The following is a 20,065-nucleotide window of genomic DNA, read 5'->3' on the forward strand; positions in this document are numbered from 1 at the left end:
ACATAAAGCATACAGTTATTCCATGGATTTGAATTGACTTTGGATCAGACCTGGACTCCTGAACACTTTATGATCAAGTTTTAGGACAGATTAAAAATTAAATAAGTGATCAGCTGAGAGATACAGGCTGATAGGAAATGGTGACCCAAACCAAAGCTATTCGTAACCAGAATGTTTTGGGATGTTTTTTTATGCTCTTGATCATTGTGATACCGTAAAATAACATTCTCTGATATAAACCTCTCTTCTCTCCCACCCCCCCTCTACGCCTCCATAAGTCTCACAATTTTGGGGAGATGCTTCTACGCTGGTGCGTGCCAGGATACTGTGGTGGTGTGCCAGCATGGTTCCTGTGGGTAGGGAAGGGATCGAACTTTTATGTTTACACTGAATTTTGGCTTTGCTCAGGAGAGCAAGATTTAGGGATAGCGGAGGTGGCAGCAGTCTTGGGCTGCAAAGAAATCAAAGCAGATCTTAAAGCTAGAAGTCTGGAGCTGAGATCTCTCCCCCACAGGTACTTGCACAGAGTAAGGTGAGGGGAGGATGAGGTTTCGGTAGTTGCCGGTATGGGTTAGCATTCCAAGAGTAAGCAGGTTAAAACAACACCAAAATAGCAGATGTGATAATTACAGTTACTGAAAGCCTGAGCTGAAAGAAGGAGCAATGTTACTCTTGAGTAGAACTACTTCTGTATTTGAGATCCTGTTTAAGGTAAATGTGCTATTTGGTGAGTGAATCCTGTTTATGAAGTTGAGAACTTTGAGGCAATTAGATGGAAACTAGAACTATTCTAGATTTTTGTGTTTTGCTGGTAATAGAGCTGAGTCACTGAATGCTATTTTTGAATTTTATTATAAGGAGGAAAAATCACCCACGTTTGCCAAGCATTGCCATGCATCTGTGGGTGGGATATTGTTTGTTTGTCAACACACATCCAAGCAGCAGAATTAGGGACTGGAAGGAGGGGCGGCTGATAACACAGAGAGGTTCTGGATCAACAAACGCTGCACTGTGCTTCTCTGCATTGATATCTCCTTGTGCAATTTAATTTCCATTGTGGCTTGTTCTCTATGAATGCTGTTTTCAAGCTGAAATAAAAAATTAATTTAATTGACTCTGCATTCCTGTGGCATGAAAAAAGCAAGGAAATATCCCTTCACCTGTATGGGGGCTGAGAGAACAGTAATCATAGAATCATTTAGGTTGGAAAGAACCTTTAAGATCATCAAGTCCAACTGTTTAAAATGTCTGAGTGATACTTGCATGAGTGCTATAAACTGATAGTACATCCTTGTGGAAGGTATAAATAGATGAGCTCTGCTCCCTTTCTATTGCACAACTCTGTAAATAAGCATATTGCTGCCTCCTGGATTTTAAACTCTCACATTTAGAAGGGAGGGATGTGAGCAAGCAGGCATAGGAGGACACATGGTGCTCAGCTGAGTACTGGGCAGGCTTTTATTTTGGAGGAGAGGTGGCAATCCTCTGCTAGGTCACACAGAGAAGTCTGTTCTGAGGGTGGAGAGTTTGCTGGTGATGAAGTTGCTGAGAGACAATGTAGCGTAGGGCTGCTCCCGGAGCACAGTGCTCTTCCCCAGCATCTCAGGCACTGCAGAAAATGACTACGGGGAAAGGTAGGTGCTAATGAATGTGCCACAAGGGACGGGTGGATTTGTTAGTGTCTGAGTTATTTGCCTGTTGAGTTTCTTTTTAATATGAAGAGACTGAAGCAGTCTTGCAGTAGCAGTGGAACTTTAAAAAATAGCCTGTAAGCATCTGTAGCCTGGTGCCATCAAGCTCAGTTTAAGCTTCTATAAAATACAATAAATGATCTGTTTGATGGGGTGAAGGAATAGGATGTGTGCATATGTAAGGGAACAGAACAGGTTGCAAGAGGTGAAGGACAGGTATTTTCAGATACCCTTCCTGGTCTGCGTTGTTTTTGAGCAATCACTGAGGCTTTCATTTCCTAACAGTTTCCTTTTGCAGTATCAGTTGGGAAGATTATTTAAATTTGTTACAAGTATTAACATGGAAACACAGTTCCAAAAATGTGCCAAATAGAGACATCAATGGCTTTTCTGCATTGTTGTGTTTCTGTAACAAAAAGGTTATTTGTGGATGTCAGAGAGGCTGGAGTCGACTAGGTGAAAAGGAAAGGCAGAGGAGCTCTGTATCTTCTCACCTATGAAGAATTAATTTACAGCATGGAAGCATGTATTGCATTTATTTTTGGTACATCAGAAGCCTGTGCCTTTCATCTTAACTTTCAGAGGAAATTTTTTCTGTTAGCCATCTTTGCAAAAGCTGCATCTTTTTTCTTTTTCTTCCCCCTCTTCTCTCCATTCAGCGTACGAAATCCTTATTATGCTGTGGATGTAGTAGACTAAATTTAGGAAGTCTGAGATTGTGGGTATCTGAGTTGTATAGACTTTGGGTTTGAATTGATATTTACTGTTTCAAGGTGCAAGTTAATTGGTAGCTCTTTTTGTAATGGATTGGAAGATGGAAATCACCTGGGCAAACTGAATGCTGTGGACGTGTCACCGTCTACAGCTGAGACACCTTTTTACTGTGGCTCCTCCTGTCCAGGTCAAAAGAGGAGTTGAGAATAAGCTATTATTTTTAAAAAAGTTGGAATTGTGTTGAATAATTAATGTACTTAATGGCTTAAGGAAAACAAGCACATGTTTGTTATTGTTAATGAAATTGTCATGCTGGCAATTTCTCAGCTTTGAAAGATCAGCTGGTGGAATGAAGAGCCTGAGGCCACAGTCCAGCTGGTCTTATCTGATGGGAAATGTCTGACCTCCAGGTCACCATCGGTTGTCTGAACTGTGGTAGTTAGTAGCAAATGTCAGAAGAAAAACAGGTGTGTAAATTGTTAGTGCTATTGTGTCTTCTGGGTGGAATGCAAAGTACCTTGGCCCTAGGATTCCCTTGCAAAGAAGGAGCAGACCAGAGTTAGTTTGGTTGTGTGTGTATCATCACTTCCCTAACCCCTGATGTATATCAACACAGGCTGCATTTGGTGGTATTTCCAACAGATGTGTATAAAATGTAGGCTAAAGGAGTGGGCAGCTAAATGACAAGGTGATACTACTGTTCAGCACGGACCTCATGAACAGAACATTAACATGCAGGATTCAGTTAACAGTGGTGGAGGTTGAATACATAAATATCCTGCACGTTCTTCTTTATGCAGGGCCTGTTCTTTTCTTCCCCTTTGGGGTAGAAGTACCATGTGGGTCTGAGGGACCTCAAAGGCTATCTTGGAGAACACCTGCAACATGGAACACATTGCAAGGATGAGTCTACAGTCTAGTGTCCATAATGAGATTTAGAACGAATTTGAAAAGATCCCGCACCCTTCCCATGGAAACTGCAGCAATGTCTGGTAAAGCTGTGGAGGCGATCACATTTCAGCAATGCTTAGTAGTGTTGCTGTTTGCTGTGGTCTTTTCCTCCACTTTCTTTCATGTCTCTTGGTTGTGAGGTTGGTCAAATCTGTAAAATAACGCCTCAGATCTGCAGTGGTCGTTGTCTTTAAAATCTCTGGACCAGTTTGCTGGTATCTTCTGTGCTGCATTGCCCAGCTGTTTCTTTTTTGTAGGTATTTTGTCAGAAAGAGTTTAGGGGTCAAGGCTGGAGCAAATATTAACTCCAGTGACATTTTCACATGAAAGGTCTAACTGAATCTCATGTTAGCTTTGTCATTTGTTGTACACAGCATCTTCCAGGAGCAAATTTATTGACAGGATGGTTCGTACACATGTGTGTGCACACATTTGGATCTTTGTGAACGTAATAGTGATTTTAAGCCAGTCTTCTAAAATCTCAACAGTTCTCTGAGAGACGGGAGGGGGTATAAATTACTCAAATATCCCAAATGAAGGCTGGCATGCTAAGGGCAGCCTGTGTAAGTAGTATCCCATAGTTGTATATTCTGCAGATGTGTGAAGCTTATTTGGGTCATGTATTTCACACACTCTGGCTCCAACACTCGTTGGAGAAGCGCACTGAAGTACTTCACTGAGCACAAGTGGAGGTATCACATGCTTTCTGTTGCTATGGAAAGAACTACAAAAGCGTTCTTGACATAGGAAACTTTGCCCGGGGCTCACAAATATTTGTCTCCACAAAAAGTGGTGGAGGGGTGGGGGTCTTCCTGCCCCCCTTTCTGTATGTTGGCTGGGTGCTGGCTCCTTGAGAGTAGTCTCCTGATACTTCTTATAAACAAATGTTCTGGGCTGTTTTTATATAGACTTGCTGTCCTAGTTAGAATTAAATTGTTGTCCTTAATCGGCAGCCTCAGCAATGGCCAAAGAATGCTTGGGGGAGAGATGAAGTTTCTTGCATCCCTTGTGGAACGCTTTGATCAATTCCTGTACTGCTGCTCTCATTTATTTGGTGACATTTGTTTTCAGGTTGAGCGTGTAACAAGTGAACTGAGTTTAGCTGCTGTAACTAGCAGCCTCTGAGGACAGCAGCCACCCTAAGGTAATTGTGAACTACAGGGTAGGCTTTTAGGGGCAGTAAAAGTGCATGAGACATGTGTGTTCCTCCTGCAAGGGGACATAGCATCCCTGCCCTTGCAGAACAGTGCATGTAGAACATAACCATGGTAGCTGCAGCTTCCATAACCGTGAGGTTTTATTCAAGTGTCTAGACTGAAGAACGCTTGGTTGGCTTCTACAGAACCTAAGAGCAAATGCTTGCAGGGTTGAAGGTCTTCTCGTATCTAGTCTCTTTTCATATTAAAATCATTGACCTTAGGCTGGATGAGATTAGACTACCAAGTCCATTTTGGAGAAAGACATACTAATACAGATGGTGTATCCAGATTTAACATACAGTGGTAGAACAATAACTGCAGTTACAGCCATGTGAGTCGGGGGCATGAAGAGGACCTTTTTTCTAAATGCAGGAATGGACAAGTGCTGGTCTGTTGCTCCAGTGGGAAGTACAGTTAATGCGTTGTCCGGACTTGGCCCTGGCCTGGCCTTATGTTGCCCTCCTTCATTATGTTTGGCTGAAGTATTTTGTTTGGAGCTTGGATATAGTGATGTGAAATAGAGCAAATCCAAGCTATAATAAATAAAAGCGTTCTATTTTTGTAGTATTAAGACAGAAAATACTGTATAATGACTGGGTTTCTTCTGCCTGCTGGAGGAATTAATTCTGCCCTGTCGCTCTGTCAAAGGAATCCTTTTGTTGCGTTGTACAAAGCAGTTTGAGCCTCGCCTCTTGTTTGTTCCCCCGAAGCCCCAAACTGCAGACAGCCCTGAGTATTCCTGGCTTGGTTTACGCCCCACACACATCTGCAGGGAGCTCCCTGCAGCCGGACCTTCACGAGGAGAGCTGCCGGTGGCTGCGGCTGCTTCTTTGCAGTTGGCCTTCGGAGCCACCCCAGGTGGATTCCAGCACAAGCAGTGCACTATAGGGCGAGAGGCAAACACTTGCATTCACTGTACAGTGTCACTCAAACTGCTTTTCTCAAGAATGGCAAAACCTACAGCAACCACATTCCCAGACCTGCTCCTTTTCCTTGGCTCGCCTTCCTTCAGAGCTCCTCAGGGCACCTCGGAAGGCCTTTAGATGCTTGATATGGAAGTTTCTGGTATTAGATGCAGATGCTGATGTTCAGTGAGTATGAAACATACCTGGACTTTGCTGGAGACCAGGACAGATAGCGGTTTGATAAAGTTTTGGATGCTTATATGCAGAGGTAGGAAAGATAAATTTACAGTATTTCTTTAGTCCAAATCTGTTCCCTTTGATGTTAATGACCTCTTTCTAATAATTCCAATGGGAAATGAACAGGGCCCTCTGTGAACTGCTGGTTGACTACGTTGTAATAGCCTTTTGTGGGTGTTTTAGGTATGACTGCTCTTAGCCTTTCAGAGGCAAAGGGGAAATGGAAGTTTTATGTATGAAACCGTGTTGGCACTGCTTATCCCGGTGTTTTCTCTGTGCAGGTGGCAATGGCTCTTGCAGTGCTGGCGCTGCCTCCACCCCCATGTAATGAGGCTGTTCCCTTTGGGTGTGGCGTGGGTAGAGGCAGGAGGTACATCTTTAAGAAAACGACGTATGTCTTCCACACACATCTCTCCTGAGTAATGGGACTCCTACCTAGTGGAGCTCTGGCTCATAATGAGACCTGACATTTCTAATTAAGTCTGCTTTATGAAGAGTGGGTCTAACTTTGCTCTCGAGCATTTATATTTCCCCCCCCCGACCCCCCAGTTCCGCTTGTGAGCGGGGGGAGCAGGGGCAGCCCTGGAGCCAGCCGTGGAGCGGCAGGCTGGGCACGCTGCTTCCCCGCTGCAGCTCTGCCAGGGCACTTCAGCTCTGATTTATGCTCCTGCTGTTTGAGCTCTGTGCTGGACGGGAGCTGAATCTGCAGAGACTTCTAATCACACGGAGCTTCTGTGATGTGGAGAGACAATCACGCTCCTTTTCACTGGAGACCTAAATAAGATTTGATCCCAAGCTTCCACAGGCAAAATGTTTATGCACCAGCTCACTGAAACTTATTCTCTGTCCCCTCCCCCTTTAAGAAGCTCCATACTTGTCTCCAGTGCTTACCTCAGATTTTTGTTTATTTTTATTTGTGTGTGTGCATGATGTGCTGGATCTTGGCTCACTACAGCGGGCTTTCTCCAAGCATCTGAGTCTGGGCTGGCTCTTGCATATGCGCATTGTGCTCTGTGCTTGCTGCTCCCCTCTGTGTTGCTCACTGAAGCCTGTTTATTATCATGGGCTCTAAAGCAGTCGTGTCCCTGTTTTTGTGCACACTGTTTCTTGTTTACAGCAGTGTGGTGCAAGCGGCTCTGTGCACTCTGCCTGAGAGTATGGGAGATGCGGGAGGATACTGGGGACTTCTGTATGAGATGGACTGTGCAAGGTACTGTGGAGTAGTTGGAGATAAACGTGAAGCCTTTGCTTTAGCTAGTCAGCATTAAAAATAGGATTAAAACCTTAGGTTTTTGTTTGAAACCCATGATGGGGAAAGGTGATTCCTTGACAGCTGTTGGGAGTAATATATTTTTGTATAAACCAGGCAGGGTGCTCCATCAGCTACAGTGGGATGTTCCCTTCTGGGCCTCCAGTGTGTGTGTAAGGAAACTGTTTGGTCCTTTCCACCAGCTTCTTCCTGGGTAGGCTGGGTCACAGAGCTGTCTAAACCAGCACGTTTTACATGCCCTAGAATATGCTTTATGCTACCAGTTTGAGGTGAGAGTATCCCTGAGCAATGTTTGATAGTGGTCTGCACCCTTGGCTGGTTTTTTTTGAAAGCAAGTGATCTCTGCTCCCTTACGGCATGGAAGTGATTTCTGCAAAACAATAAACGCTAAATGCCAATAAAAGACTGTGATGAGCAGCTCATCTTTTGAGTTTGGGGCTGGAATCTTGACTTTTCTGTATCTATAATGCATACAGCACTAATTCCAGAAAACCTCCACACTGGAAATAAGACCTTTTCAGCTGGTTTTATGTAAGTTCCAGTAGTTCACGTACTACAGGGACTGAAGGGACAGCCCTGTGCTCATTTTTTCCATGAGCTGATAGTGTTTTCACTTTGAGGATGGTGAATGAAACACTGGAACAGGTTGCCCGGAGGATCTCCATTCATGGAGACTTTCAAAGCTTGGCTGGGTGAGGCCCTGAGCAATACAACTTTGTCAGCTCTGCTTTCGGATGAAGGTTAGATCACTTGATGTCCAGAGTTCCCTTCCAACCTAAATTATTCTATGTTTTTATTTTCAATAGGATGCAGTAGTTATCCAAGATGTCCAAATTCATCAAGTTGTTTTTTTTTTTTACTCAGTACTTTTATAGCTGTGTGCTGGTAAGCTCAAGACAGAGATTGCCAGTGTCATTTGCGATGGTGCGTTTGTTATGGAACACTTCAGTTCATCCAAAGTGCTAACAGGGCTAAAGGTGGAAGAAAATGCGACCTCAGCTAACAACACAACCTGATGCCAGCATGAAGCAGCTGCAAGCCACAACAGAGGCACCTCTATAAATGGCAGCATGTATCATGTAATGTATATTCTCTGCTGATTTGGTGTTATACTAGAATTGATGAGAGTACTTTATTCTAGTTTTATTGGTCTGTCATCAGTGTGACTGGCAGGTTGCATATGGGCGTATTTAGTGAAAAATTAAGATGCAGATTACTCCTTGATTTTAATGTTAAGAACTTAAAGCTTGATACTTAAATGTGGATATATTCTAATTGTCTGAGGTGCAGCTTGCTACAAATTAGTAGGTGAGACTGGTGGTTGTTCCATTTAATCTTCATGGCATTCTTTAAAATACTCTTTTTAGAAGACTTCTGAACCTTTATTTGTAATGGTAAGCTTTATTTTGCTGGCTGAGCTCTGTGTTTCAGTTCCCCATGCAGAAAAACCAAATGGTTCTTTTAAGTCATGATGTTTGAATGCATTTTTTTAACCTCTGTGACAATAAATTTTTTGACCCTCTTCTGTCATAATATTTGCAAAAGGAAGGTGAAGAAGCCTTGTTTAAATGTAATCTAGGTGACTGAGAGCCACACCCCACCCCCTCCCCCAACCCACCCATGTTCCAGGCAGTAATTATCAGTGGTTCTTTGTGTCAGTGGGAGGGGGGGTTGAAGATGCTAGCAGGAATTACTAGGATACTGATTCTAATATTTAAAAGGTAAACACAAAACTACTGTAAGAAAAAAAAAAAAAGGAAAAAGAATGGAAGTTGTCTTGCCCATCTTCTCTGTCCTGCTTTTCAGTGAAGGCTTCATCAATTCAGTCTCAAGGTTATAATGTGGAGGGAGTGCAGCAAGTAGGGACCCATTGGCATGGGAAAGAAGGCAAGGCAAGGAGTTCAAAAGGATGCTTATTGGAGCATTGACTTACTATGACATGCCAGTATGTAAAGGTAGCATTTAAATTAATGTTTCCTGGTTAAAACAGCTGATCTTACTTGCATTCAGTCTCTGGAGGGAAGCTGAAAGTGGATCTATAGTTTTCTGTCACGTGCTGTGTTTCACGTGTGCCAGTTCCTCTGTTTGCTAATTCTTCTTTAAGTGAAGGCAAGCACAGATGGCTGCTAAAGAGAACCAGATGATTTGCCAGCATGGTGGTGTGTTTGCAGGAGTGAGACTTGGACAGGCTTGAGGCTGCTTTGTTGTCATTTCTTTTAGTTCAAAATTTTAATGTAGGAAGTTGATATTTCTCAGTTTTATCCCCTTTTTTAGTTTATGGGGAGATTAATTTATGGTGTGGGTTTTTTAAAAATTTTTATTTTATTCTAGCAAGATGCTTGTTGACCTTTCAGTCATTTATTGTTAAGGATCCATTCTCGTTAGGTGTGGAGCCTAAACAAGAATGGGTCATGCGTGGAGAAGTTCAAATGCAGGATATGATTTATGGGTTCCTCTCTCCATAGTGCCAGGAGGCAAAGGTCTGCTCATCCCTTCACAGACCCTTTCCTCCAAACTAAATAATGCCCAGAAGAGACCCTGACCAGAGGGGCAGTGTGAGTGGAGTTTCATCTTTTTAGCTCAATTGAGTTAGCTTTACTGGGATGAAAGCCCCCTGGGTGCTGGTTAATATACAGGCTAATGGTGCAGACCTTGCTTCCCTGGCTGGTTTGTGGCTCCTAGGCACAAATTTGGGATTTGGCATCATCTAGGGAGCTAGTGGGCTGTGCACAATATCCAGTGAACCAGGATGCTGCTGGCTACTGATCACTTCAGGTTGCCGCAGCAGTACAAATAGTGAATAGCCATTGTACAACTGAGCCATTCAGTTCCAGTCTGCACAGAGTAATAATTATTGCTGCTTGGCAATAAACTAAGTGCTCTGTAATGGTGGTGGGTGATTCAGGGGGCTCGAGTGACCTAAGTGGTTGACTTGTTAGTCTCAGATGAACCAGGAAGATCCTGCTTTCATGTTCTGGGAGGTCCCGAGACTTTTCTGTCTATATAGACTGATAGCTGGTAAAGCAGTTTGTCACATAGGAAGAATAGGACTTACGTGGACATGCATGTGAAAGGACAGAGCAGTCCAGCAGATTCCTCAGGCTGTAGGTGGTACTTGCCTTCTCCAGAAATGCTGAAGGTTTATCTATTTGGGCACAGAGTTTGGGTTTAAGGATTTGGTGAGAAATTATTTTCCCACAAAATGTATTCCTATACTTTCTGACATTAGGCTGCTTCTGGAGGCAGGATGCTGCGAACTGCTAGCTTGCCCCCTGTGTTTGGTTTTCAGTAACAGTTGTTGACAGCTGGCCGTGCCCTATGAGCACTCCCTGTTGTTTGTAGTTAAGGTACCAGCAGCCTATATCGCATGCTAAAAATTACTGGATGGGGTGGAGAAAGATTTAGGTGTTTTTTTTCTTCTGCAACCCAGTCCAGTGACATTTTCTGATATGCTACTGATGATACATTTTTCTGATTTCCTTCGGTTCACATTTTTATAGTCAATTTTTCATGCTAGTTTTTTTAATGTTAGTGCTTCGTGCTGATTCTTCAGATAGTCTAAGCGATGCCTGGAAACAGCTGCTAATAATAAAAACTTGCTAATTCGGTACTCATATCTGCCTCCACTTTCACACCACCTCTGTGCTATTACCACTTCCATACCTGATAGTGTTTGAGTCATGGAGTTTGTGAGCATTTTTTTTAATGTGCCAACAGATAGTAATCCTGCCTGTCAAAGTAAGTGTTAACACTTTGTTACATGTAGAACAACACTGACATGGTCACTTCTGCTTCAGATTTGTGAAAATGTGAAGCAAATGCATAACAGTCTGGAATCTGACTGTTGCTCCTAAGCAGTATTATGATTTAGAAAGAAATTGCTTGTTTGTCAAGCTGATTTTACTCAGTGAATGAGCAAATGGAAATGGTGAGTCTCTCTGCTCTCAACCAGTTTTTACAACTGGTTGAAGTTGCGTGTGCTTTGGGACAAATGTACTTGCAGGGTTGTGAGTCACAGTGAAAACCCAGATGAGTAGTAAGCCTGGAAGCTGAAGGTTCAGAATTGAAACTCTCAAGTTTGTAACTAGTTGTCATATAACTTGAAGATTGGCTTCAGTGTCTCTTTCAGCGAGTAGAAGGAGGGTCTTGGTGTCACCTAGATTCTTGATGTTGCTACACCAAGTAGTGCAAATAATAAATACAAACCACCAAATATTACCTCATCGTATAATACAGGTGTATAGCTTTGCACATCCAACTGAGGCTATTGTGAAAGGAATGAGATACGAGGACCGTTACTCTCATCGTTAGATTTTACTCTGTAAAACGTATTTAATTTTGAACAACTTCCATTTTTTTAATTCTCCCCAACTCATGTATTCCTTTTTGATATGTATAAAAGAAGCAGTCGTGTTTCAAAAGGTCTATCATAGGAACTTGTAAATATTAATGCTAGAAAGCAGACCCAAGCCATCTTAGTCTTGGTGCATCTTTGTAACGTTCGTACCGCTGACTCAAGGCATGCTCCTGTATCTGAAATGAAATGTGTTTAAATTAAAATATTTTAATTCTTTGGCTCTTTTGTTCCTGCTCTGGAATGTACCTCCTAGGTGCATCTGGACACCTTACAGCCAATGAGACGCAAAGTGCCCTAAGCTTAAGCTTTTTTTGCCGTACAGTACACAGGTGTACTACAGAGCGTCGTGTGTGAGTGAGGACCTTCAGGGGCTTCACTGGATTAGCTCACCCATTTGAAGAAAATAATCCATTTTAGCTCTTGTGAAACAGAGACAATGCTATTCTGCACCCCCTTGGCTCTGAGTCGTACCTCTTCTCCTGTATAAGAATGTGAAGTGTGAGGGGTAGAAGACAACAAAATAATCTAAAAAGAAACAGTCAGTGAGAATGGGGCCATAGGAAATGATGCAAACCCAAGGAAGCAGCGTCCTCCTGTCTTTAATTTCAAAGATGCTTGAGAGAGCCTTCCTTCCTTCAGATCTTGCCTGTCCTCTCTGTGGCTTGATGGCTGCAGATACTTACCTTGGGGTGATTATCTTTGTGGTGAACTTGGAAAACCAGTCTCTTCTTCCCAGTCATTGCTTATGGTAGACGTGGGATCTGGGAAGGACTTAATCAGTTGGATTTATCAGTGCTGCTGCCCTGAAAAAGACCCGGTAAGTAGTTGAGGACCATTATCTCAACCTGGGGACCTGTTGTGGAGTTTCCAAGATAGAAGTGTCTCAGACTTCAGCCTTATTTATTTCAATCTGCAGAACAGCTTTGTTTTAGGATTAAAGCAATCTATTAGTTTCTGTTGTCACTCCTGATGAGGATTTAGGCTCAGATGTTGTGCTCATAGGTTCTGCAGTTGGTTGCTCATGTGCTCTCTTCTGTTCCTTACTGGTGGGACATCATGGCATTATGAATCCATTTTATCTTGATTTCTCTGCCTGTTCTCCCATACCCCCAAAATACAAAGGTGTCTCAGTCTTGTAAGTCCTAGAGAGCAGATGGGCTTCATGTTTTGGAGGCCTGTCCAGAAGGTCTTCATGCATTATGGTACGTGCCATGATGTGTCTGAGCAGGAGGAGGCTTTAAACTGATCGTACCTTGATTAATCCCAGAGAGTTATCCTAGGATTGGTACCTGTGTCTAGCAATTTACAAAATACCAACCAAGAAGGCATTCTTAGTGGGATTATTAGACATTTGAATTACCTCTTGAGTATGATATTGTTTTAGCAATTTTTTACTTTTAACATCAAACTGTATGAAGTGGCTTTATAAATAATGGAGGATAAGGAGTCATGACTTCAGCCACTAGGAAGTATATAATTGATTTCCTGGACTGGAAGGGATGCCCGTCTCTTCCTTTTTAAGCATGATGTGAATTGATCTGACAAAAAAGGAGTCGCATATGCACCAGTTCCCACGATGGCTCACAAAGCTCACAACGTCCTGTTATATGTATTTTGCAATGACTTCTGTCTTCCCTTCTCTACTTCTATTCCAGCTTCCTCATGTGTTGTAGAAACTTAATCTCTTTACCACCTCTTGATACTTTCTAGAGCCTATTTCCATTTCCCCAAACTTTTACCTCAGGCAGTGTATATCAGGTATCATATTTAAGCTCTGTGCTGGTTACCTAGTTATGTGCATTGCTTGATGACAGCAAGGCCAAAAATAACTGCTGTGTTGGCAGTAAAAATCACTTAGTTGAGTGTCCTGCCTTTATCTGATCACTGTTTTCCCCCTTTCTAAAAAAAATACCCCACCCCACTCCAAATTAACCAGCAAAATTAGAATATGGGTGGATGGTGCCTGGTGGCAGCCAAATGGAGAGAATAACCTCATAAGATTAATTTCTTGGTAGACTCCTCACAGTTGGCAGGATAAGTTGCCAGGGTGTGGGGTCTGCATAGGTGATGCTGGAACAAGTTGGCACTTGAAAGGTATCACTGTGTTGGGTAATCTCTGTGTTTCAGGCAAGTGGTAAAATTCCCTGTAAGTCTTAAGATTTAAGAGTTTAAGCTTTAGGGTGAATTTTAAGTCCTAGAACTGAAATAAAAGTTCTAGGACTTTAGGAAAGGAACTGCTCATCTTAACATGGGTATTTATGATTTTCTGTACTATTTGACACAGTATTTAACAAAGCAGAAACACAGTGGTGTCATGGAGTCTGTGGTTTTCCTGGTGACTTCTGCTTACAGCACGAGCAGCCTGCTGAAAAGGGACCAGCTTGTTTCGAAGAGCTGAGTCTTTGTATGGACTACCCTGTACGACTTGCCATTTAGGATTAAAGTGTAAATGTCGCTTGTGAAAGGAAGTCGCTTCCTACAGGGTGGACAAATCAGTGCAGGGGGGAAGCAGCTGCACTCTAATTTGAATTATCAATGCAGTGGTCTTTCAGGGTCACAGATGTACAAAATGGCTCTGCTAGCCAGACATGCCTTAAGGAGAGACCGCAAGCTCTTTAAAAAATGATTCCTTATATTAATGGTTCTTTCTGGTTTTGTTGACTTGTTGACTCGTCAAGTCTTGCATGAAGGCAAGGTGTGAAACCAGGAATCTGTATAGACAGAAATCAGCTGGTTAACCAGAGACTGGGCTGGAGGCTGTCTTTGCATCTGCATGGATTTGAGGTTCCTTATGGCTGTTCAGATCTGGGGTGTTTAGTTCCATAAATGCCAATGTTTGCTGTTGATGTTGCCTCACTTAATGATTTCAGCGTGTTTTCTGAATGAGGAACAACCGTAGAAACCAGCAGTGCTCACCACCTTGTCTGAATCTTGTTCTGCATCAGCTGCTCTTAAGCTGGCAGAATCACCTGTGAGAAGGTGTCACCGGTAAGGAAAGATGAGTGATTTTGATCCCCTCACCCCCAGCAGCAGTGAAAATGGCTAAGGCAGGTTTTCTCTGTTTTTCTGTGTTTCCAGCTCTTCCATGGGAAACTATTTGTATTTTACTCTCTCCAATTTCACGTAGGTCAGTATTTGTTTTGTGAGGCCTGTAATGGCTATGTCCAGAGTAAGAAAAACATTTAACTGGGCTGTGATTAATGTTTGTGTTCTTTGTGGGAAATGTGAATGATTCTGCTTGGGTTAGCTTTCTTTAGGACTAAGTTAAATTATATTACCTTGCATTTGCTGTAGCTTAAGAGCAACACAAGGGCTGTTACTGTGGCTCAGCTGTCTTAGAACTTGTTAAGCAGCAATAATTTCATAGTGAGTCTTGAGTCCTGAGGCAAATTCATGCTTTGTTTTTGTTTCACTGAGTTTGTCCTTGATTGAGAGAAGATATTTTGCCTGCTTGTAAACGTTTATTCATAGCTTCCACCACCTCTTACCAAGTTCTGAACTTTAATTTAAACCAAGGGACTAAGATCAAAATTAGCCCACCCTTAGTCCTTCTTGCGGGTAGCGTGGTCTTGGGGTTAGAGTCAAGTGATATAAGAGACACAGTAGAGGAACTGGTAGAATTCAGGTCAGATGAATCAGGGTGTTACTGGTCTGTCATACCACATTTTTCCAGTTCTGATTTCCTAATTGATCCTGACTGATCTCTGTATTTGATGCAGTAAGTAGCTTTATGTGGGGAAACTGATTTCTTTCACCATTCTTTCATGGATGTAACCTGTGGAAGTCTTCTACTGTGCACACAATATGTGTGAGGAAAACAGAATGGTTACTAAAGAACTCAAATGACCAGCTGTGGCATCAAAGTCAATTATTGATTCTCATTTGGGACCAGCTTTCAGTCATGGCGGAAAATTTTGGATGGCTGAGCGACAGGCTTAAGTTTTACCTAGGTGCAGGGACCTGAGGATGGTTGAAAAAGGATGCTGCTGAGCCATGGGGACAAAGTGAATAGCACCATTGATTGAAGCCAAATAAGAATGGGTTTGGCAGGATTTTGCTGAACAGACTGATAAGCAAACAAATACTTGCATTTCTTTAACTGCCCTTTTAAAAGGAAGAGAGGAGGATCTTTGTGCTTATTTTTCATATATATAGTCTGAATAGCAACAATTATTTTTCACGGTGCTCTGACTGCATAATTTAGATTGTAAGCTCTTTGGGAACGATGCTTTTTTCTTTGTAGCATGTTAGTCCCCTGCTTGCTCAAGGTTTCATGTTGCCTCTGAAATATGAATATTGTATGTAGTAGTCTAAAGACATTAATGACAAAAGGAGTGAAAGTTTTAGCAATGTCTTGACTCTCCCTTTGTATTTTCTTTTTTTTTCTGCCCTGAATATGACTGCTTTATTTGCCGTACCTAATGATGTTTGTTTATGGGGAAGGAATGTGGATGAAGGAGCTTAGATCTATCTTTTGTTTTAAAGGAGTTGGGGGATGGGGGAAACAAGCTTTGGGAAAACAGAACCCATGCTGACTGTTAATATTTTATAAGCTGTGACGCATTTTTGGCTTTGGAGACTTTCCCCTGACTTTTTTTCCTTTAGGCAATAGTTTGCTTAAAATGCAGCTTTGAAGGGTGGGTAAAGGAAAGCCCGAGAAACCGATGTGTCTCAGGAATTGGAGCTTTCCATTTGTAGATCAGGAATTCAGACTGTGCTTATATTTGAAGCCATATTAAATATGAATTTGGTTCTTTTAGATTCTATTATCCAACCACATGGAAACCATATATTGTACTGTAGTGTCTGTCAAATAGGCTACCAAGTGTACTAAAACCTCTTCATGTTTATTTGACATTGCATAGAAGGAAATCTGAGATACTAGCATCTAAAAAATAATCAGGTCAAATTCTGCACATTCTTGCTTTCACCTCCATCCTCGGTGTATAGAGCTGGAAGCAGAATTTAGCCTAGTGTGGTGGTTGATTAGCTGATACGTCTTCTGGCATTCGCTGTGATTCTGACTTTTCTGCATGACTTGGAGTCAGCCTCCTTGTGTATTTTGCCTCTGTTTCCACTGTGTCAAAAAAATGGAACTAATCCTATCTAGCTCATAGACAGAACTGTGCAGAGTATTATTAGAAGTAATCATTACTGAAAATCCATTCTAAAAGTTACTGAATAAGCATTTTTTTTTTTACTAAAATAAAACATGTTTTAGTGCTTTGAGGTTGGGTGTTTTTTTCAAACCAGTCATTGTAGAGTCCAAAATGTCTTCATAATCTGTTATCTACTAGTTTCTGCTTTTGCTTCAAAAAACCCCAAAACATTTTTGAAGTTTTCCCATTGAAGTCGCTGATCTTGCGTATCGTTTCACTGCTTTTTCTGCATTGATGCTGGGAAATGCAAAATGGTAGTTACTCAGTTACTGGGTTTTTATCCCTAGTGTCTCAAAAGAGAATAAGCAAAGTGGGCTTGACTTTGGCAAACCATTTCTTCTCTCTGCCAGTATCTACCAAAAGTGTGGTGTCGGTAGGGAATAGGTATTTCTTGCTGGCTCTTAGTGGGTTGCTGATCTAAGCTCTAGCTGTTGGATATGTTTACGTAGACATTACGAGAGGTGGCATGGGCTGCAAACTTTGGCACAGGTGTAATGGTGCTGAAGTATGGTTTGTAAATCCTGTGTGCATGCTGCTAGTCAAAGCTAGGCTCTGCTTGCTCTCAGAGAGTTGCATTGAGATGGTGGTGGGGCAAGAAGCCCCCTCAGAGTGCTTGTTTTATTTAGGAGTAGGCAGAAACTTCTGCATTCTAGTGCACCAGGAGAATGCTGATGCAGCCAGTCAGTACGACTAAATACTCTAGAGCAAATGTCAGCATCAAATCGGGTTCCCTATCAGTTTCCCTCGCTAACAGCTACAGCAGGTGCTCTGAAGAACATGCACCCAACTCCTTAACCTAGTAGCAATTGTCCCAGGAGCTCCCAAAGCCATTGCCAGACACATTTTCTGTCAGAAGTATCTCAAACCACTGTTCGGTAACCCTTTGTGGATAGAGAACATAGCCTTGTTCATAAAATCCAACTCTGAATTAATTTTAAATAAACAAAACTTGTCTGTACATTTTTGCTTGTATATATGCCTTCACAATCGGTAGTAATATGTATCTTTATGTATCGATGAAGTATTTCTTTATGGTCAAAATTTGTGGTCATCACGCTGGTCATACATGTTGTGGTAGTTGATAATCTTTCTCAAGATGCACTTAGGCTGTGGAGGTGCTGCACCTTGCTCCCTAGTTTTCTGTTCATGATTGTTCTTTTGTCTCGGCCACCTGCAGTTTTAGACATTCTTACGTCATGGTTATTGCCCCACTGAGCATTTTACAGTATTTTAAATGGTTATCTAATTAAAGCATATTAATTATGCATCAGGCCAGGCATTCTGCATGGGAGTCATTGATGTGTAATGTGCATAACACCATACAGTTCTTGCATATGTAGTACCTATGTTCTTGCCTTGGCCTGTACCCAGACAGATGAACACCTTGGGACAGAAGCCCTGGCTCCTGTTTTCTGTGGTTGTATAGATGCAGGCTGACAGCCTTGGTTTTTCTTTCATTGTTCAGGAATAACTGTACACGTTGTGTTTCTTGGCTCGGAGGGAGCTGCTTGGAAAGTTTAGGGTGCCCCACCATGTCAGAGGAGGGTTATCCCTTAGCAAATGCAAAGTGCTGGGCAACATGTTGCCCCTGTTACTGATTGTAAATACACAGAAACAAAGGTCTCAGACAGGGCGGGTGCTACAGCTTCCTAAGGTCTCTCCAGCACATCTTACTGGCTTAACTTCACCAACCCAGCTGCCCTCCGAGACCTGTCCAGGAAGGAAACAAGGCTACAGTTTGACATTTTTATCTCCTTGAGGTATTTCTAGAAACCTTTCTGCTGCAAGACTAGTGTGAGGTAGCAGGCCTTGCACTGGGGAGAATGTTCTGTGGAGGTGGAGGTGGGAGCTCCGGCAGCATTTCTGCCTCCCCTCCACACGCTCTGCGTAACTTGAGGCAGTAAGGTGCTTTTAGCCGTTTTTTGTAGAATCATTTAGGTGGTAAAAGACCTTTAAGATCAAGCCCAACCATTAACTCAGGATTGCCAAGTCCATTGCTAAACCATGTCCCTAAGCACCGCGTCTCTGCTGGTTTTGAACGCTTCCAGGGACGGCGATGCCACCACCTCCCTGGGCAGCCTGTTCCAATGCTTGACCTCCCTTTTGGTGAAGAAATTTTTCTTAATCTCCAATCTGAACCTCTCCCGGCACAACTTGAAGCTGTTTCCTCTTGTCCTGTTGCTTGGGAGAAGAGACCGACCCCCACCTGCCTACAACCCCCTTTCAGGCAGCTGTAGAGAGCAATAAGGTCCCCCCTGAGCCTCCTCTTCTCCATGCTAAACCGCCCCAGTTCCCTCAGCTGCTCCAGACTTGTGCTCCAGACACTTCCCCAGCTCCGTTGCCCATCTCTGGACACGCTCCAGCACCTCCATGTCCCTGCTGTAGCGAGGGGCCCAAAACTGAACCCAGGATTCGAGGTGGGGCCTCAGCAGTGCCCAGTACAGGGGGACAGTCACTGCCCTGGCCCTGCTGGCCACACTGTTTCAGATACAAGCCAGGATGCTGTTGGCCGCCTTGGCCACCCGGGCACACTGCTGGCTCACGTTCAGCCGGCTGTCGACCAGCACCCCCAGGCCCTTTTCCTCCAGGCACTTCCCAGCCCCCTGCCCCCAGCCCGTAGCGCTGCGGGGGGTTGCTGTGACCCACGGGCAGGACCCGGCACTGAGCCCTGTTGAACCTCATACAACTGACCTGGGCCCATCGGTCCAGCCTGTCCTGATCCCTCTGCAGAGCCTCCTGCCCTCTGCACATCAACACCCCCCAGCCTGGTGTCACCTGCGTTTTTATGGCAGTGCTTTGTCCTAAAAATGTCAGGATGCACTTTCCTTCCTCATACAGCTCCGTGTGCCGGCTGTCAGTGCTTTACACCTCGGTGTGCTGCACGTATATAAAATGAGCAGCCCTTCAGGACGCAGTAAGTGACAGCGATATCAAATGCAGTTTCCCTTTGACAGCAATGTGTGCTAGGGCAGTCAGCATCTCGGGGAGCGACATGTGCCGTGGTTACCTGGGTGGGCAGAGGGAGCTGTTCAGGCGGTGCCAGGTGGGGACCAGGCTGGAGAGATGCCTCTTCCCGTGATGTCATGGCAACAGATGGTGCTAATAGCTGGGAACCTGACCTTGGGCTGCAGGGCTGGTGGCACCTGATGGCTCTGTGCACCATGCTCCTGCCCTTCGCAGGTGGACAGCATCTGCCCATTTAAAGGCTTTGGATTCCTGATGTGCCCCTTAATTCACTTGATTTATACAGGGTATAGGCACTTCAGGTAAGACAAAACTTCCCCTATTCATGCCCCAGGTACCTTTTTCATACGGGTTTTGGCAAATAAACCCCAAGCTGTTGCCAGCAGCTGTCTCCCTGGGAGCTCATTTTAGCAGCATCTTCAGTGGCTGTTTTCAAGTAGCATTGCTGGGTACCGACCCTGTGAAATACAGAGAACTCAATTTCAAGTGTAGCTAAGCTTCAAGCAACCTGTCAAGAACAACTAAATTGAAATATTTTTTTCTAATGCCATGTGATGTGATACCTGGTTTTTCTATGTCATTTGCAAATGTCTGTTTTTTAATATACATAAACCAGTT

The 20,065-nt window shown here is 43.3% G+C and overlaps 1 protein-coding gene across 17 annotated transcripts in view; it reads left to right on the top strand.

The window, feature by feature from the left end:
- The window catches only part of CLASP1 (cytoplasmic linker associated protein 1), a 185,075-nt gene that overhangs the window by 59,661 nt on the left and 105,349 nt on the right, over nt 1–20,065 (top strand). Inside the window, exon 1 of one of the 17 annotated variants that reach the window (XM_040602668.1) lies at nt 1,527–1,634. The exons of the other annotated variants lie outside the window; for them this stretch is intronic. Within the exon in view, the coding sequence (XP_040458602.1) occupies nt 1,619–1,634 (16 nt within the window). The 5' untranslated portion in view covers nt 1,527–1,618. Of the gene's footprint in view, nt 1–1,526; nt 1,635–20,065 lie in introns of those variants that run through there. 17 annotated transcript variants of the gene reach the window in all.

Source organism: Falco naumanni, chromosome 8, assembly GCF_017639655.2.
Source record: "Falco naumanni isolate bFalNau1 chromosome 8, bFalNau1.pat, whole genome shotgun sequence".
Lineage (NCBI taxonomy): Eukaryota > Metazoa > Chordata > Aves > Falconiformes > Falconidae > Falco > Falco naumanni.